Raw genomic sequence first — 24987 nt, 5'->3', positions numbered from 1 at the left:
GGACGGAAGCTCTTGGAAAAGAATATAACAAAGAAATCTCAGAGTAGTATTTTATCAGATGGGGTATCAAAGATTGCGTGGTCCCCCAGAAAGGCATCGTATTTCAGTAGTCCCATCCGTATGTTCCTCATATAGACCATATTGCAACATCAACAAGAACCTCGAACTTAGGTGGAAGGTAAAATGTACATGAATAAAAGAAATGTGATCAATTTCAACGCTGGGACCTCGGGATAGGTGCTATTATTCTCCATTGCCATGGATCTCAATGTGGTCAATGAGCCCATGACCCAACCGTGCGATTTCATTGATGATAGCGGGCCGATTGATCAACACCTGGTCCTGGGAGCCAGGTGCTGGTGCAGTCGAATACGCTGTCTTCAAATTCCAGCTGCGAGGCTTCAGGGTTATCGGGTTCCAAAGTCCGGCAATCACTGAACAGCGATCGTCTCCGTGGAAAAGCAGAAGACTTTGGTTATAACAAGACTGGACGTCACAAACAAACGACTTGATAGTTGGGCCCATGGACACGCGAGATTCTGCCAGGTTCTTGAACTTGGGGGTAGAGGCGGATCCGCCAAACAGCTTGGAACGGAGGTGGATGACGAAATCATAGGGAGCAAGTGAGGTATCAAAAAGCTCAGATATATCCAGATCGTGGGGGTTGGATCGTACCACACCGATCGCTGCCTTGGCCAAGCTGGACAATCGGCCCGCAACCACCTTGGAGGGCATTTCATACTGAGTCCAGGTGACGCCTTCAGGGTCAACGTCAGAGGCGACAAAAAGGGCTACACTGTTCATTGCAGGGTCGATGTTGCGCCAAGCCGTGAAGCGAGTGCGGATATTTTCGGTCACTTCCGGGGTCAGATCGCCCCCCAAATCGACGATGAACGGCTCTTGTTGCCAATCCCACCGAGAAAGAGAGTGCAAAGTCCTCAAGAACCCGGTCATGACACTTGAAGGACATTCCCAAGGGTTTGGCTGAGTGAATGTTCGAATGACCAGCAATTCAATCAACTCTTCATTCAGTTGTGCGGTGAACATGTGGGAATTGAACCACTGCTTGGTAAGACGGATGGTAGGCGAGAGCAAGGGGAAACGAGTGCACAGGCTTCGGAGTGCCTGTGTCAAGCGTGGAGTCTGAACAAAGGTCTTCTTGTAGGAGAAGAGAGCGAATGCAGCCTCTTCACGCTCCCGGGGACTCAAATTTCGATCCTTCAGGTTGCGCTCGAGTAATGTCTGCTCACGGTCGTGGTGAATTCTCAGGCGGAACAAGACGCCAGAGGAGTGGGGGATATCTAAATAGGCGTTATTGATGATTCTGGATGATTCATTCTCCAGGCCAACACGGCAAGACGAGGCAGTAGCGCCCCCTTGTTCCAAAGCGTCTCCAATCTTGAGGAGGAATGCAACCTTGGTCATCTGGATGGCCGCAAAATCATCCGGCCATCGGGAGGAACTTTCAAATTGGAGAACAACATCGGCAGGCTCGCCTGGCCTCACCGCAGTGTAACGGAGGAGCGAGCTGGCTGGAGCCAAATGACGAACCTCCAAGGGCACTTCGTCCATTCCACGGATAGATGTCTCTAGGTCCTTGAAGGCTTCATTGGCTGACTGGAAAGCAGGGCTAGAGTATGCCAGCATATTGTCGCCATGGTGTTTGAGATGATCGTCATACTCATCACCGAGGAAATCAAACTCATCGATACCAAAGTGTCGCTGAAGAATATACTCCAGAATTTGGTAAATGATGGATTCCTCCGCGTCCTCTGACCATACAAGACTCTCCAGAATGCTGCCGTCTTTGAATCTGCGCAGCTCAGACTTCTCACCCCAGAAGGCTTGGAACGCAGCGGACTCCTCCTTTTCTTCGGCGGCTGGACCGTGATCCACAATGCGTCCGACGCTTTCAGCATTCAACAAGATCCCCACAGACACACCCTCATTCGACTTTTTGGGCTGTTTTGACTTGATCGACCAGGCATTCACAGGACTCGAAGACATCGAGACAAGGTTGACTCGATCACCCAACGCCTTACCAAGGACGTGATACAACTTTGTTTGTTCCTGGAGAGACCTCAATGTTTCGCCAGTGAATGAGTTGATTGTGATCAGGCGGTCAAACCTAAGGGCGGGTTCGTCGACCTTGAGAATGAAGACCTTGTCAAAGTTGTCCTCTCGGGACTCGTTGAGCATCTTTAACGTAGTGGACGCTTCGTGACGCAGTGTCGCGTATGACCAAGGTGTCATTTTGTAGAGAATGTTCAGTCCTCTACGACCGTCATAGACAACAGGTACGCCTGAAGGGACAGGAACTTCCTGTCCGAAAAACAGGGGGTTGTCAAATCCCTACCAGCCAAAAACTGGATCGTAGCCTTGAAGATTTGGTAGCAGCTGTATGATGGCTGTAAGACTGGCTGTCCGGTGGGGCCTCCACCTTCAAACAGCAGAGACAGAAGCACTGTCCATTCAAAGCCGCCGAAGCCTCCGTTCTGGAAGGCAGTGTGGAAGCCTCGTTGATGAAGCCAGGTGCGACCAAGAATGCATGCATCCTTGAAAGACTCGCACTTTTGCGAAGCTGAATAAATCGACTTGTGGTATAGAGACACAGTAGCATCTGCGCGCAGACTGGCATTGTAGAAGGAGGTCGGCTCGCCGATTTCCGAGTTTGCAGAAGAGCCTTGGCGAATATTGCTCTTCATTGGGAGTGTTCTCGAGGTCGGGAACAGAGTGGGATCAATTGCGGCCAGAATACGGATCTGCGAGAGACTTGAGGCCCGGGGCTCAAGTAGGATCAGAGGCCGGAGGCTGTCCCCATCCTGGGTGCTAAACTTGACATCAAATCCTAGCTCAATGGCGGTATCGTGAATTCCAGCTGCCAGACATGCCATATAATAAGCTCGTTTGTGGAAGTATCTGAAGTTGACGTAGTCCTTCTCTTGGAACAGTGAGTTTGGCATGGTCACAGCCAGGTCGATTGGGCGCGACTCCAGCGCGCGAGCACCCCGTTTTCAACGCAAAGCTGCCCACCACATTAATATTGGCAGGCTTCGCGTATGCCATACTATATTTCGCTTCCTTGCTCGGCCTTGGCTCAGGCCACGGCACCACCAGGCCAGAGGCTCGCAGTTCTTTCTCCGCATCGGCCACAGATTGCGGAGGTTTCTCAGAAAGGCTTTCAATGGCACCCTTGATCTTATGAAGTGGATCCTGGACCTTGGAGAGTTGGTTGGCATGGTTGGGTCTCAGTCCTTCCAATAATTCGTCCATCTGCAGCTTGAAAAAGCTGGACTTGTAAAAGCCGCTGGCCATTGCAAGCTCTGCAGAGCGCTCATCTTTGTTTCGGGTTGCGTTTCGTTTCTGGTCGGTCACTGTGGGGGTCGGCGCAGCCTTAGGAGGAGGACTGAGTTTCCTGCGTTTGGATGAGTGGTCCGACATGTTGGTTGGATGTAGCAAGTTCAAACGTCGAATCAATTTTTTTTTTTGGGCGATTAGTCCGGGTATCGTAATGTGTATTATCGTGTATTATATACACTTATGTAATTGTCAGGTACGATCGCCGAGATCGCATCACATCATTCCAAAAGTTGACTATCTACTTTTTTTCCCTTTTCTCTCTTCCTTCTTCTTTCATAGCGATCCAAGTTTCACTTTGGTCTTTGAAGAGTTATCAAATATTAATTTGTCTCAATTGAGAGATGTTGCAAGCATTGGGAGGATCAGTGCCTCCAAACACTGACCATGTATGAGATAACCCCGCGATATGCCTTTCCCCTCTATGACTCAATGCTGAACCATTCTAGGCCGTCAGTGTATCTTTACCAACATGGAGGGCCAACGTCGGCTATGAGGAAGGAGAGGATTGGGTGATGAAGAAAATGGTGTGCGGTTATCCCCGATTCTTCGTTCACCCGACTATTCAAAAGCTCGCCCAAGAGATTGTTCGTCGCACCGGTAACCCCGACCTTGAATCAGCGACTCTTTTCGCATCGATCAAATCTGCGCGGATCTGCCACACGTTCGTCCTCGGTAAAATCCCAGCGGATCAGGCATACAAAGTGCGCATCGTGAATTTCATTCCATCCCCGCACACCGAGGCCGGATCGACCGTGACGTCTTCTCTGTCGTGTGTCATCTACCCGAAGGAATATGCCCCTCTCACCAAGCAGGTGTGGCAGCATTCTGGAAATGGAATCTCCAGCCGACGTGGTGAATTCTGTCTCGGTGCATTGGAGGACGGTTTCTTGGTGGAGGATAAAGGTACTGCAACTGCCGAATCGATCTCGCAGCGCCCTTGCAAAGGGCCACGGAGATACCAAAGCAAGAATGGCGCCAGAAAGGGCTCCGTCGGTGATTCTCCTCCAAGGGAGAATACCGAAGATGGCCGAGATTACGCCCAGTTCATCGAGGAGCGCTTTGGACGCAACCTGAGCACTTCCCTTGCCACTCAGGCCAAGCAAGCTGTTCGCAAGCGCATTGCCGGTGTCTTGACCGCCGATGTTGATCTGTCGGAGGCTTTGGCAGTGACCTCGTCCGAAGGCCGAGTGGCTGGCATCTCAGAGGAGGATGTGTTGCTCTATCCTTCCGGCATGAATGCTATTTTCAATGCTCATCAGACTTTATTGGCCACTCGAGGAGAGTTGCCATCTATCTGTTTTGGGTTCCCTTATACGGATACTTTAAAAATTCTCCAAAAGTGGGGGCCAGGTTGTCAGTTCTACGGTCACGGCTCCTCCGAAGACCTCGATGATCTCGAAGCCCGCCTGAAATCCGGTGAACGCTTCCTGGGGCTTTTCACTGAGGCTCCAGGCAATCCTCTCCTCAAAACGCCGGACCTTAAGAGAATCCGGGCCTTGGCAGATCAATATGGATTCGCCGTGGTGGTCGATGAGACGATCAGTAATTTCCTCAATATCAACATCTTGCCTTTGGCTGATATCGTCGTCAGTAGCTTGACCAAGATATTCAGCGGAGACAGCAACGTCATGGGAGGAAGTGCGGTCCTCAACCCTAATGCACAGTATTACGCAGCCCTCAAACAAACATATGAGCGGGAGTATGAAGACATCTACTGGGCTGAGGATGCAGTATTCCTCGAGCGAAACAGTCGGGACTTTGTGACTCGCATTGAACAGATCAACTCTACCACCGAAAACATCACAGCTATGCTGAAGGAATCACCTTTAGGTAAGTTCAGTTATTCAAATGAGAGGTCACCATTAACGACTTTACAGTGAAAGAGGTCTACTACCCCAAATATAGCCCCACCAGGCCGCTTTACGACAGTTTCCGTACCCCCAATGGAGGATATGGCGGTCTCTTTTCGGTCACATTCCATTCCAACGCCGAGGCCATTGCTTTCTATGATACCTTGGAGGTCTTGAAGGGACCCAGTCTCGGGACAAATTTCACTCTCAGGTGAGTTGATCCGACAATTTCCAGGGATTTTGCTAACTATATAAGCTCTCCATATGTCCTCCTGGCCCACTATGGAGAACTAGACTGGGTATGTATTTTCTCCCGCCCACCCTTTGGAGCAATCTCTAACGTCAAATCAGGCGAGATCCTTCAACGTCGATCCGGACCTCGTGCGCATCAGCGTTGGATTAGAAGAGGTGCCGGATCTGCGTGCCAGGTTCCAAAGAGCCCTGGACGCAGTCCAAAGCACCAAGCAATAGAGCAGCAACGCCTGCCTAGCATTTGACCACGAACTCTCAACGATAATTCGACACTACAGACAAAGATGCTGAAAAAACACCATTGCAAAGAATACCATACCGAATTTATAAAGAAAATGTTAAAAAACCAGTCAAAAGAATAATTATGTGACAATCTACTCTTACGGCTAACCTTGGAAAGTAATGGCTTTGTGTAGCCCTATCTTGCCCAGATGCCCCGAGGTCTTTTCTGTTATTTGCATTGAGCCAACTGATCGTAAAAAATCGAATATAGAATCGTTTTATCATCAAAATGGTTATATAAATAATTAATCGTCATATCTCAAGCAATAGTTAGATCTCAAATCAGATCCGTCCGCGTAGTCCACATGTTTATCATTCACAACAGCCAGAACGCAAAGTCAAAGCAGTTTTCATTCACCGCATAGTTTGAAGCAGGATAGAAGATACAAAACAAACTCACTCCCTCACGGGGCCGGGGCCGGGGCCGGGGCTTCGGCCTTCTTTTCGACTTTAGCACCGCCTCGACCGCCTCGTCGATTGGTGCCACCTAACATCCACATGGCAAAGCTTCCGGGAACTGGTGGTTTCTTTGGCCCTGTGAGCAGGTCAGCATGTGCTTCAATGAACATTCGTCGTCAATTATCTTACCGTCTGGCTTTTTCTTTGGCTCGGGGGGTGGTGGATCGGCAGGCTTTTCGGGAGCTGGCTCAGGTGGTGGCGCAGGTTCTTCCTTGGGCTTTTCGGGAATCGGCCACATGTGCATGGTAATTGCCCAGTCAGGCTCGATGACAGTCTCCCAGACCTGAGGGAGAATGATGTCCCCGTTTGGGCCCACTAAATCATAGTGCCCCTCGGCCACATGCGGTCCAATGACTTCAATATGCAAGAAAGCTTGTCGAATGAGTTCTTCCATGCCCTACAATTGATGTTAGCACATGAAGGGGGAAAATAGATGGAAATAATCCAACACAGAGGGGAGGAATCCTTACCTGCCAGGTCGCACACAGCTCAAAGGGAAAACTGAATTTCCTCCCAACGGCATCTTTGAACTTGATAGGCTTCTTCTTCTCTGGGGGTGGAGGTGGTGCATTAGCCTTGGCCTCCGCCTCTTCAGCCTCTTTCTGGGCTTTGGCCGCAGCTTCCTCGGCTTCCTTCTGGGCTTTGGCTGCGGCTTCATCAGCCTCCTTCTGGGCCTTGGCTGCAGCTTCATGGACAGCTGCTGTGGCCGCAGCTGCAGCTTCGGTAGCTCTGGTGGCGGCAGTCTTCTCTGCTTCCTCCTTGGCTACTGCTGCATCCTCTGCGGCCTTTTTCTCTGCGTCGGCTCGAGCAAGAGCCGCCGCTTCCTGAGTGATTTTCCTATCATGGGCATCTTGTGCTTCCTGGGCTGCCAATTCCGCCGCTGCGCGCTCGATGGCCTGCTTCTTCGCTAGTTCTTTTGCCTCGCGGTCATTGCGATCATCGAGGATCAGCTTCTCGAGCCGGGCAATTTGCTCATCCTTGGCGATATCCGCTGGACTGGGACCCGGGGGTTGAGGGGGTGCTGGCGGTGGGGCCGGGGCCGGTTCGGGAGCTGGCGCCGGCGTGGGGGCTGGGGCTGGGGCTGGCGTTGGGGGCGATTTTGGTTCGGGCTGTGGGGGTGTCGCTATTTGAGGATAGTGAGGCCAGTAGGGAGGGACCATCCCCTGCATGGCCCCTGGAAAATAGCCGGGGTGGTGATACGCGGGGGCTTGACCGTAGGGCATTAACTCGTGGGGATATCCCCCATACGGAGAGCCCGGGCCGTGGTGCGGGGCCATTGGGTGTCCCATCGGCGGCTGCATTGGGTTATGCATCTGTGGTTGACGGGGCGCATGCCGTTGATGTTGTAGACCTTGATCGGGATGAAAGGGGGAGCCATGCGGGAACTGTGGAGGATACCCATAACCGGGCCCGTAAGGGTTCTGTGGACCGCTTCCGATCCTCATGAGGTCGGAGGTAACGGGGGCATTGTGCGGGTACGGGGCATGTCCCGGCGGAGGAGGGTACGGCTGGTTGAAGGAGGGGCCGGAGGATTGGCTGGGCGGGTACGCTGCTGGCGGCATGGGTTGTTGCCATTGTCGCCGGTCAGGCGGGGCCCGTCCATAGGGAGCATATTCGTCGGCGGAGCCCTCGCTTTCCGGGGATTCGGGCGAGGGTTGTCGTGGGCCTCGAGAGGCGTACTGGTGGTCTGGAAGCATCCGTCGCGAGGTTGGGCGACGGCCCGAAGCGGATCTTGAACCGTGGGGCGGGCGACTGCGGTGGGAAGTTCTTGGTCGGGAGGCGGAATCAGATGGTTTCAATTCATCCGGATAAGACAAATGCGCCCACTCATCATAGTCCTGGTACCCATGGTCTCCTATCGAAGGCGCAGTGACATGTACACCTGACGATCCCTCGTCGTCGGAGTAAGAATCCGAACCGTGGTCTGAGTTGATTGAGATACTGAGCCTATAGAGACCAGGAGTTAGACATGGGTTACGGGTCACATAAATAGAGTCAACGTACGTCATAGAGACCAGTAATCTCGAATCAATAGACTAGAGAGTCTCTCTCTCTCTCTCTGTGACTTTTGGAGAGAATACCCGTAGGTGGGGAGGAAGAATGTTTGGGAAAATCGCGGACGCGGGGGGTTGTTGCGCATTGACTCCCTTTTTTTCTCCTTTGCCCTCGTTTCTTCCCTGTCAATACACACGTTCGAGTATGCTTGGGATCACTTTCTTCAACCCCCTTGCTCTGTTTCTCTGCGTGTCTGCCTTTTTTTAAACCTTTCTTTTTTTTTTTTTCCCTGAACAGGGTTGACAGGGTTGACAGTGGTGGGTTGGACAAGAGAACCAGGGTCTATAGCCAGGGTCTATGGGTATCGTGAGAATCGTAAATAGATCGTTAAAAAAAAAAGGGCGAAATAGCCTAGGGTATCATGTCAAACGAAAATAAATGCAAGGAAAAAAAAAGAAGTAACTGCAAAAAAATCAACAAAGCCCTTGGTCTATTATACTTAGGCGGGTTGGGCATTTGTGTGTAACTATTTTTCTGATGCCCGAAAAATGCCCAATACACTCCCCGAACACTGACACTCCTAACATTCCTAATGAGCCAGGGTGGCTTTTGCCTCTGATTATTTGAATCGATTCAATAACTCCTTGGCGGCAATCAGTTCACTGCGACTCGATGCCCAATGCTGGTCATCGACCGATCGTGATTTCACAATCTCCCTAACTGGTGGAGCGCAAATGATTTTAACCGCTCCAGCGTCTTGGGGGGGTGGGCTGGTGTAGTTATTTTCGAGCATGCGAGTCGATGCCTAAGAGGGTGTGAGTCATTCAGGTCATGCAGTCATTCAGGGCAGGATCGCAGGTGGGATCGTACCAAAATTAACCCGTAGAAGCCTCGCAGGTAATCATCACAGAGTTCAATACTTCGGCTGAAATGCTGCACCGATTTGCCAAGGAGTCGAGGCGCGTCGCCATCCGAGGATGCAATGTAGAGGAGTTCCCCGAGCCGGGAATGGATCTAGGTAGACAGTTAATGACCGGAATACCGCATGGTAACGTGCGTCATGCATACATTCCACGCGTTGGGCGCGATAAGCAGAGCCTCCTCCAAGCTGAAAATAGCCTGGGAGCCTAACCCTTGAGACTGGTAGAGGTCGGCGAGTTCACACCAGGCTTCGGCATCCGTGGGAATCGCATCGAGGAGCTGAATGAGAGCGGTGATCGCGTCGGTGGGTCGGTTGAGGGAGCGCAACAGCGCAACCCTGCGCTTGAGAATGGGCTATATATGTCGGCGTTAGTTCTTCACCTGGCCACCCCGGGACCGGTACTGACCACATTCACGGGACTTTGTGACAGGGTGGTGTCGTATTCCTGCAGGCATTTCTCTAATGCAGCCTGATCCTTGGCAGTGGCCTCCTCGTACAGGCCTCGCAGTCCCATGATCCGCTCATTGGAAGGTCCGAATCGAAGACTCAGGCGATTCAAACAGGTCTGTGCTGTCTGGTCATCTCCGGTTCGGAGACATGCCAGCAGGAGTTGCTCTATCCGTGCATAGTAATCTGCGGTATCCTTCGAGGCGGAGACGGAACCGGATTCCTGACCCAGGATCGCCGGTGCTTGTTGGGCAAGATGCAGAGCTGAGATCATATCTGTCCCGCTGATCTCGCGGACATCGGAAATAGTGCCGGCCATGGTAGTGAGGAGAACGGAGTCCGTGAAGAGCGCGATTGCCGACGCGCGATCGAAGTTACACCTCAAATAATTCCAGGGTACGCAAGATAAAAGGTGAGCCGGGAATTGTGTAAAAGCCAAAGCAGAAGCCAATGAGGACGTTGAAGAAGTACGGAGTAGAGCTAAGGTCCAGCCGGGGGGACTTCACTAGTACGTTGGTAATCTACGGGTCCCGTGATTCGTGATTCTCTTATCGCCATCCCCAAACTCCACCCCGCGGAGCTACTTCACTCTCAGCACCATTGCGATTAAGCTACCCTGGATCATGCACCTTCACCAGTACTCTTGACTCTCCACGACTCTCCGGATCTTCCTTTAACCACCCCGGGGCTGTGGTGCCCCGATAACTCCCCACAATGTGAGCATACGACATACCTTCCAGGATCTTGAAGCATACAGCTGACCGTGACCAATCCCAGGTTCGAAAAATCACTCTATGACCTGATCAAAGGTCTCCGGGGCCACAAGGGGGGAGAGAATGAATACATTCAGAATGCTCTCCGGGAGTGCAAGGTTGAGATCAAGACACAAGATATGGGTACTGTTCCAAGCTATCCGGCCGACCTGTCCACCGTTGACCCCAAGCAGACAAAAAGGCCACCGCTCTCCTCAAGCTCATATATCTTGAAATGTTTGGATATGACATGTCTTGGGCGTCGTTCCATGTTCTCGAGGTCATGTCATCAGCCAAATATCTCCAGAAGCGAGTCGGATATTTGGGAGCGGTGCAAAGTTTCCGACCCGATACGGAAGTCCTGATGCTGGCGACAAACCTATTGAAGAAGGATGTCGTCACTTCAAGTATCCCAAATATGTCGCTTCCTCTGATCACCCTACCGCATGTCATCACACCTTCTCTGGCCATGTCCCTGCTCCCGGACATCCTATCTCGACTGTCACACTCCAACCCAGTCGTTCGCAAGAAAACAATTGTATGCCTGTACAGGATTGCGTTGGTCTATCCCGAAGCTTTGAAGTTGGCATGGCCCAAAATAAAGGACCATCTGATGGATGAAGAAGAAGATTCGAGTGTGACGACCGCAGCGATCAATGTTGTCTGTGAACTAGGATGGCGACGACCCCATGACTTCCTGCCTCTTGCACCCCGATTCTTTGAACTCCTGGTTGATAGCGGGAATAATTGGATGGCTATCAAGATCATTAAGCTAGTGAGCCCCCCTTCCTCCTCCCGACCCGGCGAGTCGGCTTCAAGGTATCCTCTAACATCACTAGTTTGCAACGTTGACCCAATTAGAACCCCGACTGACGCGCAAGCTGTTGCGTCCATTGACCAATATAATCCAAACCACCTCCGCAATGTCTTTGCTATACGAATGTATAAATGGCATCATTCAGGGTGGCATTCTGGACGGGGAAGATGGCCTTCAAGAAAGGGACGAAGTCGCCACCCTCTGCGTTGGTAAACTGCGCGGTATGATAGTGATGGATTCTGATCCTAACTGTGAGTTTTTTCGTCGGTTTACCACATCCAAGTTTTATCACTGACTCGATGAACAGTGAAATACGTTGCCCTTCTTGCATTGAATCGTATTGTTGCCACACATCCAACATTGGTCTCTATGCAGCAGGATGTCATCATGGATTGTCTGGACGATGCAGACGTCTCTATTCGACTGCAAGCTCTGGAGCTTGCCGTTGGAATGGTCAACAGTGATACTCTTCAACTAGTCGTAAATCGCCTATTGGATCAACTTCGCCGTGCCTCAGTCCCCGCAGGTGAACTTGCGCATCCGGCTGAGACCCCCGATGTCCCCGTCGTTTGGCCCAATGATTACAGAACAGAAGTTGTCCACCGGATCCTCGATCTATGCTCACAAAACAACTACGCTGAGGTTGTTGACTTTGAGTGGTATATTGCTGTGTTGGTGCAGTTGGTCAGTCTTCTCCCACCGAGTGAGAATGATGAGGATTGGGGTCAACTCAAAGAGCAAGACGTCACGTCTGATTTGAGATCGAACGCTGCGCTTCGAATAGGAACGGAGATTCGTAACGTTGCTGTGCGAGTGAAAGGCGTGCGCACAGAAGCCACACGAGCTGCCGAATCGCTCATTTTCGTTGACAATCGATCGACGTTCTTCCCTCCCGGCTCCACCATCGGCGAAGGTGTTTTAGGCCCTGTCTCCTGGGTCGTTGGTGAATATGCCGAGTCTCTGCTGTCGCCCCAGCGGTCTCTTCTATCATTGATCGATTCTTCGAACTCATCCCTCCCACCAAGGACGCTTTCTCTGTTCTTGCAAGCTATCCCCAAAATTTTCGTTCACATAAGCCAGACCAACAAATCAGGCAGTAGCTGGAACAGTGAGATGTCGCTGCTGCTTGCGCGTGTCGTGGAATTCCTGGAGACTCTAGCTTCCCATCCCGACTTGGACGTCCAAGAGCGAGCTATCGAGTTCCTAGAGGTCCTACGCCTGGCCGCCGAGGCATTGCATTCTGAAACCCAAGAGGTTCCTTTCCTTCTCGCCTCAGTCATACCAAATCTATTTACGGGGCTAGAGCTGAACCCTGTTGCCGTCAGTGCCCAACGGAAAGTCGTTCTGCCCGATACTCTTCGTTTGGATGAGGCGTTCAGCCAAGATTTACCTGGTCTCTTCCAAAATCTGAACGACTTGTCGTTGACCGACTCCAAATCTTGGGAAGCATCGGACTTCTATCATACCCCTGAAGTTACGTATGTGAATAAGCAAGCCCATGGTGTTGTTCCGAGTGATGCGCCTCACTCCTACCAGAACTCCAGTGCCCCGATGGACTCCACCGCAGTTCACAGAAGAATGCTGGAGCGGAGGGAACGTTTTAAGGATGACCCCTTCTATATTGCCCCATCTGGAGACTCATCTGGTACATCTACACCGTTCCACGAAATCCTGAACAGTTCTAATGGCGAGGGCTTGGACCTTGATTCCATCCCTATCGTTGATCTGAAGCTAGGGGATGACCAGCCAAATATCCACTTCGACCGCTCAAGGACTCGTCGAGCTCCGAGCAAATTGGCAGTCGCTGGCGAGGAAACATTTGATACCGAAAGCCCCGCGACCGACGCCCCTGCGGCCTATGGCGGTGGCAATGGTTCCCAGGCACCCAAACGGTCTGTGCTTCAAGTTGACTCCAGCAACCTGGGAAGCTTGTCATTTGCAAAGAAGCCCTCTCATCTTCCGACAGACCAAGGAGAGACAGAAATGGCTCAGGCGATGCAGCAGGTCGAGGAGGTACGACTGCGAATGCAACGAGCATCAGAACGAATCGAACTAGATGGAACACCCGCCGAAGGAACTCTCGTCAAGAAAAAGACGAAGAAGAAGTCCAAGAAGCAGGCTGGTACCGGATCTCTCGATGCCCCGGATGAACCCACATCGGAGCTTACCGCGGTGAAAAAGAAGAAGAAGAGGAAAGACCCCGAGAAGCGAGCGCGGGAGAACGAACCTCCCTCGGCTCTCCAGTAAATCTTGCAACGCAAATGGTATTTGGCTTGAGCGGTAGCACTGAGATACAATATAAATCATACATATTCAAACAAACAGAAACAGAAACAAGAAACAAGAAACCGAACACGCAAACCATGCTGACATGCAGTTGGCTCCATTCCCCTCGATCCCGTGTGGATGTGGGGATAGGAACAGCTAGTGCCTCAGATTTTGAGACATATCGATGAAAAGGGTATTGTAATAGATGAATGGCTGCGCATCTAGCCTGTGATCTGACTGAACCATGAGGCCACGGTGGACCAGAGGTCAGGGATGACCCGCAGCAGCTCCAGAAGGAGACCACCGCAAACGACAAAAGCAAGGAGAACTGGAATTCAATCAGCGTTATGCGCAACCTCAGGGAGCTTCCTAGAGATCCGACATACCGACCCAAGTTGCTGAGAGGGGAGACTTGGTGTTCTTCTTGGGCTTCACGGTGACGGGCCCTTTGCCGCGCTTGGCCGCCTCGGTCTTTGCGAACCGATCGTTGGCTCGTCGTTGTTGTGGTGTTTGCGCCTGGAGATAGATTAGTGGGAGTGAGATATAGCAGAAAGGATAGCGCATACCATTTTGACAATTGGGAGAGTGTAAGGAGAGGTGTTGACGTTGGAGAGATGCCCCGAAAGTGCATGTGCCGGCAAAAAAAGGCCACGTTGTTTTTTTGTCCTTTTGCGACAGGTTTTGGAGAAGCCCCTGACTCTTCAATCTTCTGTCTCGACAATGCTTTGACTGAAACAATATACTGGCTGTCCTGATATCCGCTTTTATCTACCTCTCCGTCTACAGTTGCAAATCTAATAGCTACAAGTATCCTGGTAGCCACGATCGATGCTATCTATACAGCTCCAAGAAGCGCGATGAATGCGCCAAAGGGTGTCATACCCCATGTTTGACACCTGCCTGGGTGTGATGCAGGTACGGATTTGGTATTTTTGTATATACAAACGGAGTAGGTCCTGTAGATCCGAAGAAGTATCCAGAAGTCTGAGAGATCCTCGAGGTGAAGGTGCATCAGCTAAGCAAAGGCGGAGAGAGATAGCAAAGGCGGTATGAGATGACATCAGTTCTTGGCATTCAACGATGCTTTGTACCGTAACTTCTCTCTCTCTCTCTACTGGAGAAGTGGTTTCCATCCAATTTGCTCACTCGATGAATCCAGAAGATCGGGTGAGCTGGTACTGGCAGCCCCCGCCACCGATTGCCTTTCCTGATTGGACACAGGCATGGTGTGCGATTTGGAGCTCAGTGAGAGTGGCTTCCGAGGGACCGCTGGTGCTAGCCTCACAGACTCCACGGATTGACGAGATGTAGATGAGGGTGATTCAAGGGTATCTCGCCGTGGAGGTAGCACCGGCTTTCGCTGGATTTGAGCGGGTGCTACCCAGTCGACATCGGGAGAGAAAGGATTTGACTTGCGTTGGGGGTTGGCAACCAATCCTTCCTGTGGTGGCTGCACGGTTGCTTTCACTGGGTTTCCTATTATTCATTAGCATATTGTTGAAATTTCCAAACTGAGAGAGCACTCACCATTGTCTAGCCACCATCGGCTTCGATCAGAGCTGGCCGGTGGCAGCCCTGGTGCAATAGACACGCCCGGTGTGATTTCATCCTCGTCTAGATCCAACAAAGAGATGGACTTCGCAATGGAAACTTGGTCCGAGTCTTGTTTCCCCCATAAATTGACCGCCTCAGCTTTTCTTTCTGTGCATGATCCACGATATCAATGACACATTCAAAGGTTGCCCAGACGGGACGATGATCGGACACCTTCAAATCCGCGGTTTGGTAGTGGGTTTGTCGCAGATTGTTTCCTCTCCACAGCACTCGGTCACACCAGGCCGGGATACGTGCTTTCTCGCTAGAATGTGTTAGCCTGGAGCAGAAAGAGGCTACCTTGAGTACTTACGATGTATCATAGGTGTCCCTCCCAACATCATACTTGTAGGTGGGTGGGAATTCAATAGGCCCTTCGGAGTAGAACTGGAACGCTCTACCTGCGACCATTTGTAGGTTCAACTGGTCCTGTTAGAAGAGTCCTCCCCCATAGTTCCAGAGCGATTCACTTACTTGGTCATTCTCGTATAGCCTGTGATAATCTCGTTGCAAAATCAGTTCTTTGACACTCGGGTTGCCTAATCCGATTCGATAGTTGAAATCACCCAACCAGATGACGGCGTCGTGGTCAGCAATTGACCTATTCTTTTGGAAGCGTAGTCCTCGATCAATAATCTCGTAATCCCTGTTTCGTTCGTCATAGTTTGCAAATCCAGCAGCAAGATGAGCTGTAACAAAACAAACACTCGTGTTTGAGAAGTCGAAGCGAATAGCACAGCCGCCCTTGTTGCCAGCAATTCCAGAGAGACCAGTCTTGAAAAGTCAGCATAGTCCAACACTGCAGCAGAAAGAGAGCAGGATTCCTACCTTCTTCACACTGCCTTCGACATTCTTGATGTATTTGAGGGCATCTTCTTTCACATAAAGTAAAACAGCAGCACCGACCAATTGGCCACTTCTTAAATGCACATATTTCCCAGTGCCTTTCCGCTTTGAATGAGTGTTCAAGCATTCGTGAACAGCCCTTTCCCAAACCTTCCTGGTACTGGGGTCAGTTGACATGATCTGTTGTGGACTCAAAGCAACGATTTCCTGAAAGCCCACGACGAACACCGCCGGATCTTCATCAGACTCATCGGCATCGGGGAAAAGCCACGGCGTGAGATCAGTTCCAGGGCCTTCATCTCGCCCATTCACATTGAAGGTGCCAACCCAGAACCGAACCTGTTTGCGCGAAGAATATTCTGCAGTCCGACGATTCAGCTCATCGAGCACTAGGTCATTCAACGGGTCATAGAGGTACACAGGCATTTGGTTTGTAAGGCGTCCCAGGAGTAGATCAATCGTTTGCTGTCTGGCTTTGTCGGTGAAATTGTTTACGTAAAGTCGGGTGGCACTCTTCCGCACGTCTGCAAGTGCACCTGCGAGGGACATCTTTCCATGCCTAGTGAAGGAGGATTTGAGAGCCCCGGTTCCGGCATAGATCTTGGAGAGCGCATCACCATTATCAGCCCAGATAGTCGAATGTCGTACTTGCATGTCTTGGCTGAGTCTACCCCCTTGTTGCGACAAGAAAGACTCAAATGCCATCGCACTGATGATGGTTTGAACAAGGTTCGTTCTATCCAGGCAGTCTAGGCAATTTGTCCGGAACACGCCTTCTTGTTGTAAAATCACCGACGAGCTGTTGACTGCGTCGTCTCTGTCGTATGGGACTTTGTTAGGACGACCAGAATCTTCAGACAAGAAATACGAGAAGCCATCCAGTGAGTTGATCAGCTCGTGCTTGATTTGAGAACTGGCTTCATATCCTGTTGGCCCTCGAGTTTCTGCCAAAAAGTCATATTCGGTCATGCGCAAAAGGCTGCGACGCGGAGAAGTCCCCGCGCCTTCTTTCTGCCTGACTGAACTCCGGCCGATATGCTTTCGGAATTTCGCAGACAGGTCTACTTCTCCCGGTTTCAATTCACTCAACAAGTTGACCACATGCACAGCGCCATACTCCAGCTCCAGAGTTTCGAAATGTTTGTCAAACGCATGCTGCGTTGCCTCGCCGGACCGGGTTACTTCGATCTTTTGCTGGCCAGGAATAAGCCCAGGAGCCTGTTCCCAGAAGATGGGCACCGATCCACGAACTTGGGCATAAGAGAAAATGATTCCTGGTGATACCCACAGAATCGTTTCGGTTTCCACAAAATTGGCAACATTTCCATCATCATCAATACCTCGCGAGTTAAACCTCGTACCAGCACGACGGGATGATTGACGAGAGATGATAGTCAACATTGAGGGGAAATTAGTCCGCACGTGGGGGAGAATTGATACAGTGGCAGGTACTTTGAGGGTGCTTGCAAATCCTCGAATGACACAAGTCAACATCTGTGATGCATCTAACTTGGATTTGTCCGACGGCGGCAGGTGGCTGCGGAACAGAAGAAGAGGACTGATCATGTATGAGTTCCAGAGCATGTCTTCATCCAGCGTGTCGATATCGAATGCCGCTGATTTGTCGGCCCTTTGGGAAGTTAGTAATGGGTCGCCGGATAAGGGGTATATAGATCTCAATTTTCTCGAGAACTTACCGGTCCTGCAGGCGATCTGTAAGATTGAAGTCCAAGCTGTAATAGAAGCTTCCGTCTCCCAATAGCTTCTTCAGGGCCAGGAAAGGATGGTCTGTGACTACATCCTTCCCATCCGAGCCAATTCGGTCTTCGGCGGCAAATTGAGTTCCGGTTTCATAATCCAAGCCGAACTCATATTCTGACCGATTGAGGCAGTCTGCGCTTGGGTTAGCATATTGCCAGTATGTACTGCGTGTGGAGGAACCATACAGAAGGCCACACTGTCGATTCTTGATACAGTTTCGCCGGGCCTTACAATGGCGGCTTGCGAAGAGCTTGTCACCACGCAGACAAAGACATCTTCATTTAGCGTCACAAGGCCAAGGGTTCCCTGTCCGGCCCCCAGCGGCTGATAGCCTTGGAGATCGACCGACTCCAGGTCCGAGAATTCAACCTGGCAGCGGGGGCTGTCCTTCGTGTCGGTTGCAGTATGATGAAATACTAAGGCATGATCTGAAGAAACCAGTGCAATTGTACGCTGAGGTTGGTCTCGACAGAGCACCCGAAGATTCGACATGATAGCAATATCAAAGCAGTGTCATTGCCCCAGATTCTACTATTTGTTCAACTTTAACGGGAAAAAAAAGGAACGGAGGCAAGAAAAAGAAAAAGGAACAACTCAGAGGAGACAAGAAAAGTAAAGATTCACGAAAAACAACAAATAGACCTGAAAGAAGTCAAGCCGTAGGAAGTTGGGCTGAGACGGCGCATCCCCGCGGCTTCATCCCTTATCGATAAGCCGCGCTTATGTCAGCCGATCTCGGAAGGGAATTTTTTTCTTTTCGATTTCTTTTCTTTCTGGACTGGGCGATTCTCTTCCAATCTCGAACACTCCGAGGCTGTCGTCATGGGTTTAGCAGCGCCGAAAAAGTATGCGCCCTCAAATTGTCCCCGAGATGCCTTTTCTAATCCCCCAACAGCAAGACCAAGATCGGCAATGATCCCAACAACACCAAATGGACCCGGTCCACAACTGGATTCGGACATCGGATCATGAGTTCTCAGGGCTGGACTCCTGGAAGTCTCCTGGGAGCCAAGAATGCCGCGCATGCCGACATGCTCACTGCCGCCAGCGCTTCCCACATCAAAGTTTCCCTCAAGGACGATACTCTCGGTTTGGGTGCTCGTTTAGGACGACAGGGCGAACAGACCGGTCTCGATGCCTTCAAAGGTCTCCTTGGCCGACTGAACGGCAAGAGCGAGGAGGAATTGAAAAAGGATGAGACTAAGCTCGAAGAAATCCGACTGGCACGCTACGCCTCCCTGAAATTCCCACCGGTCAGATTCGTTCGTGCTGGATTGTTGGTACAAGAAAAAGAGCCCGAGAGCACGCCACCCAAAGCCGAAGAGACCTCCAAATCGGACAAGAAGAAACGATCCAAGCCTTCCGATGACGACGACGAGAGTTCAAGCGATTCTGATTCCCGCAAATCTAAGAAGTCCAAGAAGTCCAAGAAGTCCAAGTCCAAGTCGAAAACCAAATCCAAGAAGTCACGCTCTAGCGAGGAATCGGACGAGTCAGGCTCAGAGTCAAAGAAGGAGAAGAAGGAGAAGAAGGAGAAGAAGAAGTCCAAGAAGAGAAAAACCGACACTGAGGACTCCGATCAGAAATCGGCAGCAGAAGTCAAGAACCCTATTGTCGCCAGGTCGCATCTCCCAATGGGCCGACAATTCACCCGTGCTCGTCACATCGCCCAGAAAAGGAAAGCCATCATGGATGACAAGTCCCTCAACGAGGTCAGTTTGATAGCCATGGAAATCGAATGGCGCAGGTCGTTTGCTAACACACTTCTAGATCTTTATGGTCAAAGCATAGAGTAATCCTCATCTGCATCTGAAGCGCATACCAAAAGGAGTTATGGGTCCCCGGGTTTTTGATCTTTTTTATATATACATACAGCTTTCCAGATATATCCCAATGAATCCAAGGTTCTTCAATAATAAATCTATTCTGCGTGGCCAGCCAACGCAACGTAAAGACGCGCAGATTGCTCAATTGAAAGAAAATATTACCTAATCAAGATTGGGCTTAGTATAGATCCACTGGCAACGTCATATCTCCTGCCTCTCTGTCTTGACATCCCGAGTCATCCTTCCCGGGTGCACTTCTTCCGGTTCTTGCAAAGGTTGAGATTGTTGGCCTCGTGAAACCTGTCAATTCGGTAGTCAGCGAGAAGCTGTACAGAACCACACCGCAATATGAACGGAGAAACTCGGGGTCGTACATCGACCTCCAAATCCCACTCCAACCGTGGAAGAAGAGGGTAAGCCAGATCGATCACTTCCAGTCGTACCTTTCACTGACAATACAGAATCCACTGGGCGCCATTGAATATCGGCCTTGAGCGGCGCCTCCAGACATTCATTGTGCTCTGCCACACTTTAACCATCGCCATTTTCCTGACTGGCTTCTTTTTCACCTGTGCGATCCCGATATTTTGGCCTCTTTTGGTCCCATATCTTGTTTATATTTCTCTGTTCTCCACTGCCGCAACATCTGGGGATCTGAAAGGCCGCAGCCCATTCTTGCGCTCACTGCCCATCTGGAAATTGTATGCGTCCTACTTTCCTGCTCGTCTGCACCGAGAGGAGGAGCTTCCACCCACGAAGAAGTACATCTTCGGCTATCATCCGCACGGTATCATCTCTCATGGTGCATTTGCTGCGTTCGGGACAGAAGCTCTAGGCTTCTCGAAACTATTTCCGGGGATCACCAACACGCTTCTGACGCTGGATGCGAATTTCCGCATTCCTTTCTATCGCGAGTATGCATTTGCCATGGGTCTTGCTAGCGTGTCTCGAGAATCCTGCGAGAACATTCTCACCAAGGGGGGTAGTGATGGAGAAGGCCAGGGAAGAGCCATCACGATTGTCGTTGGAGGCGCGCGGGAATCTCTGAACGCCCAACCTAATACCCTGCGCCTTGTCTTGAAGCGGCGCAAAGGGTTCGTCAAGCTTGCAATCCGGACAGGGGCTGATCTGGTGCCTGTCTTGGCATTTGGAGAGAATGACCTCTACGATCAGGTCGACTCGGATCAACATCCCTTCATCCACAAGCTTCAGATGTTCATCAAAAAGACAATGGGCTTCACGGTTCCTTTGTTCCATGCACGAGGCGTCTTCAATTATGATGTCGGCCTGATGCCTTACCGCACCCCTTTGAATATTGTGGTCGGACGACCCATTCCGGTCATGCAGCAGCAGAACCGTGACAAGATCGATGACCAGTACATTGATGAACTCCATTCCCGGTATGTGGAGGAATTGGAGCGATTATGGGATCAATGGAAGGATGTCTATGCCAAGGATAGAGAGGGCGAGTTGGAGATCATCTCTTAAGTTGTGAATATTATCAATGAGCGGTCGACTGTCATTTGATAGGCATAGTTTACAAGATGTATTGAGCAATGGATTCACACATATTCAAATCCAAAAGAACCAACAAGTCGTTGAAATTAAATACACACGCAAGAAAGTAAACCTATGAATTGGGTATCAGATCAGAAGAAAAACAAAATCAAAGGGAAGCACATCCAGGAACTTCCACAGGCACTGAAAAAATACAGAAAAAAAAAAAAAAAAAGACCAGACAGACGCATTGAGGTATCATCATCATTCCCGGACCGGTGAGCTGAGACTCGGATCCCACGAGGGGGCACTTGGATTGAGACCGGCCACTTGCGCCGACGTGGAAACTCGCCGGTTGTCACTGGCAACACTCTTCCTATCAGGGCCATCTCCTCGACCCTGGATCATCTCTTCCAGCATTCGCGAGACCTCATCCATATTCTTCCCTTGATCCTCTTTTTCACTTCGACCAGACAAGGGACGCTTGCTTGGACTGTCAATTTTGCCAAAGCCATTGACTGCCGGGCTGTCTCCCGCCACCGAGCCACCCCCGAGATCTGGTGACTGGGAGTCATTGGTCACGGCAGCTAGATCTCGATGCCGGGCCGCAGATCGAAGTGCAGCGAGCATGCGATCCTTATCATCGAGCTGAAGTCGGAGTTCATTGATCTCCAAATCCTTTTCATGGACGAGAGCCGAGACATCAGGGTGCTCGGAAATCGTAGAGTTTGCTGGCTTGACCCCGACTGACATGCGGGAATGGCTAGATCGCCTTGCCTGGAGGAGTCGGCGTTCCAAGGTAGAGATATATCGATTTTTGTCGCCCAGATCAGCTTGCAGGGCAGTGACTTGACGTTGTAAGCTGGCTTTCCCGTCGCCAAACTCGCCCAGATCTTCTTCATCCTCATGCCCATATGAGCCGCTGGGGTAGTGGACTGCGCTTGAAGGCTCGCTGCTGTTCACCGACATGAACGAGATGGGACGGATGGACGAGTGACCAACACCAAGGGTAGATTGGCTGGCGGAAGAACGTAGTGATCGAGACCCAGAATCGGTGGTAGATATACGGGATAGTCGTCCAAATGCACTCAGACTGTTATGGTTGTTCACACCTGTGGACTTGGAGCTCAGGATCAGACGGTTGAGATGCTCGATTCGCTCTTTGAGCGCAGTGCGAGCCAACTGCATCTCCAGAACCTGTTCCTCGTGGCGAGCCTGGGCCTCCTTCTCATACTGCTGTTCATCCCACTTGAGTTCCTTTTCGGCCTGGGACTTGGCCTGAGTATCCAATTGGCCGCGGAGGGCCTGGATCTCCATGCGATATCGCTCCAACAGCACCCTGCTCCCAGAATCGCCACCACCGCCGCCATATGCCTCCTCGGCCTTCTTGGCATGGCTGACAATGTTGTTCTTCGCTCGAGCAGCGAACTTCATGGTATTTAAGGTCTCACCCGTGTGCGAATTGATCGAGCTGGCGAATTGGATGGTACACAAAATACTCACGAGGGAGCCACCCGACAGGGCCGGTTGCAACAGTCTGGTCAATTTGCTGTCGCGGTAAGGCAAATGCCTCCCATCCCGGTCAGAAGGGTTGCCTTGTTTGTCCTTGTTGTCTGAGAGTCCCGAAATGATGTTACCCAAGGTGAGTAGACTCTTATTGATGTGTGCACCTTCGGTGCGGCGTTCCTTGTCATCTGCCGCACGCTCTGAACCGGCCAAATCGATCAGACTCAAGGTCGACACTCGCACACCACCGGGTGTGATCGCAGAGCGCTTGTCTGGATTCCCCGAGGGCACACGCTCTCGACTCTCGACCACAATCTGCACGACGGCATGACTTCGAGAACTGCGGGCATTGAACTGTGTGCTGCTCGTTCGTCTGGCGTGGTCTCCTCGAGCGATCACACGAAGGAGTTGCGTTGGACTTTGCACAATTTCTTCCTTCAGCGGGGTCGCATAGACGCCGCGTTTGCTGTCCTCTCTTAATTTGATCTCTTCTTGCGGACCAGCCCCGGGCCCTGCGGCGGACGCAGACAGAAGATCATGAATCTTCTCGTTGTAAATTTCTAGATAGCTGACCCGCAGCAGGAATTCGCGGTGTGGGGTCTCCCGGATGAAGGAGAAGATATCTGTGATGGCCAGTGGAATCACACCGGGCGAAGTCGCGGTTCCCTGCATGGAGAAGGTCTTTCCCGTTCCCGTCATACCATATGCGAACACCGTTCCATGGTAGCCCTCCATCACCCGGCGAACCAGTCGTTTGGCGGCGGAGTCGTACACCTTGGCGTTGTTTTCTTGGGGATTAAAGACATTATCTGTCCGGAGGTTAGTTTGAAGTGTGACTTCGCCGTCAGTCGCATTCTGTCGACTTACCATAAATGTAGTCGCCTCCTTCTTTTCCCCGATACGAGATCAGGCTTTGCCGACTGTCGACCGACCATTCTCCATGGTTGCGAGGGGTGTCCCCTCCGCTGTTGTTGTCCGGGCGCACGCGCACACTGACAATCACATTTCCCTTGATCTCCTTGGGCTTGGCGGTGGATTTGGTGGCGTCGTCTCCATCCTCGAATGTGGTCGCACTCGTGGAGCAAGACCCCTGCGCCGACGAGCTCCTGCTGTGACCGGGGGACGCATCCGGGTCCCGCGCATCTCCGCTCGAAATGAATTTTCCTTCTCCACTCCCGTTCAATAAGGACGGAGTTTTGGAGCTTCGGTAACTACTGGTGGTTCCCGTGCTCAACCGTGAGCTTCGTTTGGGTCGCATGCTGGTTGTGGCTCCTTGAATTCCCGAGAGTGACGATGCAGTGGACGGGCGACTTCCAGCCTTGGGTGGTTGGGGAAATGATGCGATGCTGATTGTGCGGCGCAAGGACTTTTCGGGACTTCCAGGAGGGCGCCCACCGGAGGATGAGCGACTGGCATTGAGGTTGGAGGTGGAGTTGGAACCGGAGAGGGGAGATTTCAGGGAGGGCTTGGGGCTGGATGGCGTCCGCAGCTTGGAGGGTCCATACGGGGAGGCGGCCCTCGGTGTGTCGGGAGCGGTCTTTCTCGGTTTCGGATTGGGGAGGGGCGGTAATGATCCCGACGGAGGGTTGGACCGCGAGGGCTGTGGTAAAGTTGAAGTTGAGGCCATGACTACCGAGACGTCTGAGCTTGAATGCCGGGGATTTAGTAGGCAGTCAACGCGACGGCCATGCGGGCGAGGTGGAAAGGTCTGTTATATCCCGAAATTAGCCAAACGGGGGAACTGTGAGACATGAGAGAAAAGATCAGAAGGGTTCGGGAACTTACTCGAGATCCAAGCCTAAACAAGAGAGAAGGGAAGGGAAAAGAGGAAAATCGAAAGACAATAACAAAAAATAAACGATCCAGAAGTCCCCCGCAGAGAGAGATGGGGCTAGACGCGAGTTGTTTATATTTCGCTGGGCACTGCTTATGTGGTCGATGACCAAGACTGCCTTGCTCTTTCTTGTACTTCTTTTGTACTTCGTACTTCTTGGACTACTCTTCCTCTCTGCCCCTTCATCCTTTCATCCTTTCATCCTTTCGTCCTACATCTCTCTCCCTTTTCACCCTCGACTCTCTCTCGCGCTCTCGCGCTCTCGTCAAATGAACCATATAAGAGGTGTGTTACCCATGTCAATCAAGGTTCGTGATCCCATTTTACCCCCCGAAAAGGGGCCAATGCCTTTAGCCTCCATCGCAAGCTCGGAGCATCGAATGTCCAATGATGGGCCTGCCAGTGGGTGTTTCATCTCCCTGGGAAAAAGGGGGACGAATGAGAGCGCGGGCGGCCACTCTTTTTTCTACTGTGGACCTCCCTATCTTCACCCCATTATTTCGACAATCCTTCTGTCACGGAGGTTCCCGCAGGACAACCCTTGATCCCGAGATCGGGACCGAGGACGGAGTACGCTGTTCGCGCGAGACTCTCGACGTGGAGCACGAGGTAGGGAGTCGAGCGAGCGAATTGCTTCACTGTTGCCCCCTTGTCCAGAGCAGTACGGAGTACTTCCAGATAACGGCTGATAATCCCAAATGGAGTAAAGATTGACCTCTC

At 51.4% G+C, this 24987-nt stretch overlaps 10 protein-coding genes across 10 annotated transcripts; 4 read left to right on the top strand and 6 right to left on the bottom strand.

Annotated features, from left to right (window-relative positions):
* Positions 1-243: 243 nt before the first annotated feature.
* Positions 244-3441, bottom strand: N7506_001412 (rRNA-processing protein UTP22; the record flags this gene model as incomplete). Its single annotated transcript, XM_056950708.1, has 3 exons — positions 244-2303; positions 2357-2990; positions 3034-3441. 3 exons carry the CDS (start codon positions 3439-3441, stop codon positions 244-246), a joined length of 3102 nt encoding a protein of 1033 aa, XP_056816623.1.
* Positions 3442-3701: 260 nt separating this feature from the next.
* On the top strand, positions 3702-5681 carry N7506_001411 (cystathionine gamma-synthase; the record flags this gene model as incomplete). Its single annotated transcript, XM_056950707.1, has 5 exons — positions 3702-3746; positions 3807-5190; positions 5238-5421; positions 5467-5509; positions 5562-5681. The coding sequence occupies 5 exons, from the start codon at positions 3702-3704 to the stop codon at positions 5679-5681; spliced, it is 1776 nt and encodes a 591-aa protein (XP_056816622.1).
* A 467-nt stretch (positions 5682-6148) lies between these two features.
* On the bottom strand, positions 6149-8212 carry N7506_001410 (uncharacterized protein; the record flags this gene model as incomplete). The annotated part of the gene is made up of 4 exons (XM_056950706.1): positions 6149-6279; positions 6333-6600; positions 6674-8150; positions 8208-8212. The coding sequence occupies 4 exons, from the start codon at positions 8210-8212 to the stop codon at positions 6149-6151; spliced, it is 1881 nt and encodes a 626-aa protein (XP_056816621.1).
* A 605-nt stretch (positions 8213-8817) lies between these two features.
* Positions 8818-9886, bottom strand: N7506_001409 (uncharacterized protein; the record flags this gene model as incomplete). Its single annotated transcript, XM_056950705.1, has 4 exons — positions 8818-9003; positions 9069-9212; positions 9267-9473; positions 9527-9886. 4 exons carry the CDS (start codon positions 9884-9886, stop codon positions 8818-8820), a joined length of 897 nt encoding a protein of 298 aa, XP_056816620.1.
* A 438-nt stretch (positions 9887-10324) lies between these two features.
* On the top strand, positions 10325-13383 carry N7506_001408 (putative AP-3 complex subunit delta; the record flags this gene model as incomplete). The annotated part of the gene is made up of 4 exons (XM_056950704.1): positions 10325-10463; positions 10514-11094; positions 11159-11387; positions 11444-13383. 4 exons carry the CDS (start codon positions 10325-10327, stop codon positions 13381-13383), a joined length of 2889 nt encoding a protein of 962 aa, XP_056816619.1.
* A 242-nt stretch (positions 13384-13625) lies between these two features.
* N7506_001407 (RAMP4 family protein) lies at positions 13626-13973 on the bottom strand (the record flags this gene model as incomplete). The annotated part of the gene is made up of 3 exons (XM_056950703.1): positions 13626-13732; positions 13791-13920; positions 13971-13973. 3 exons carry the CDS (start codon positions 13971-13973, stop codon positions 13626-13628), a joined length of 240 nt encoding a protein of 79 aa, XP_056816618.1.
* A 542-nt stretch (positions 13974-14515) lies between these two features.
* On the bottom strand, positions 14516-18096 carry N7506_001406 (SacI domain and endonuclease/exonuclease/phosphatase family protein; the record flags this gene model as incomplete). Its single annotated transcript, XM_056950702.1, has 8 exons — positions 14516-14880; positions 14932-15091; positions 15121-15262; positions 15311-15398; positions 15468-15771; positions 15826-17473; positions 17541-17736; positions 17790-18096. The coding sequence occupies 8 exons, from the start codon at positions 18094-18096 to the stop codon at positions 14516-14518; spliced, it is 3210 nt and encodes a 1069-aa protein (XP_056816617.1).
* A 330-nt stretch (positions 18097-18426) lies between these two features.
* Positions 18427-19395, top strand: pxr1 (telomerase inhibitor/ribosome biogenesis protein PXR1; the record flags this gene model as incomplete). The annotated part of the gene is made up of 3 exons (XM_056950701.1): positions 18427-18449; positions 18500-19316; positions 19375-19395. The coding sequence occupies 3 exons, from the start codon at positions 18427-18429 to the stop codon at positions 19393-19395; spliced, it is 861 nt and encodes a 286-aa protein (XP_056816616.1).
* A 383-nt stretch (positions 19396-19778) lies between these two features.
* On the top strand, positions 19779-20918 carry N7506_001404 (uncharacterized protein; the record flags this gene model as incomplete). Its single annotated transcript, XM_056950700.1, has 2 exons — positions 19779-19843; positions 19892-20918. 2 exons carry the CDS (start codon positions 19779-19781, stop codon positions 20916-20918), a joined length of 1092 nt encoding a protein of 363 aa, XP_056816615.1.
* Positions 20919-21191: 273 nt separating this feature from the next.
* N7506_001403 (putative kinesin family protein (KipA)) lies at positions 21192-24060 on the bottom strand (the record flags this gene model as incomplete). The annotated part of the gene is made up of 2 exons (XM_056950699.1): positions 21192-23242; positions 23301-24060. 2 exons carry the CDS (start codon positions 24058-24060, stop codon positions 21192-21194), a joined length of 2811 nt encoding a protein of 936 aa, XP_056816614.1.
* Positions 24061-24987: the final 927 nt, after the last annotated feature.

This window comes from Penicillium brevicompactum (genome assembly GCF_028827555.1).
Source record: "Penicillium brevicompactum strain IBT 35665 chromosome Unknown utg000001l_segment0_segment0, whole genome shotgun sequence".
Classification (NCBI taxonomy): domain Eukaryota; kingdom Fungi; phylum Ascomycota; class Eurotiomycetes; order Eurotiales; family Aspergillaceae; genus Penicillium; species Penicillium brevicompactum.
This window is presented reverse-complemented; position numbering and strand designations above follow the sequence as displayed.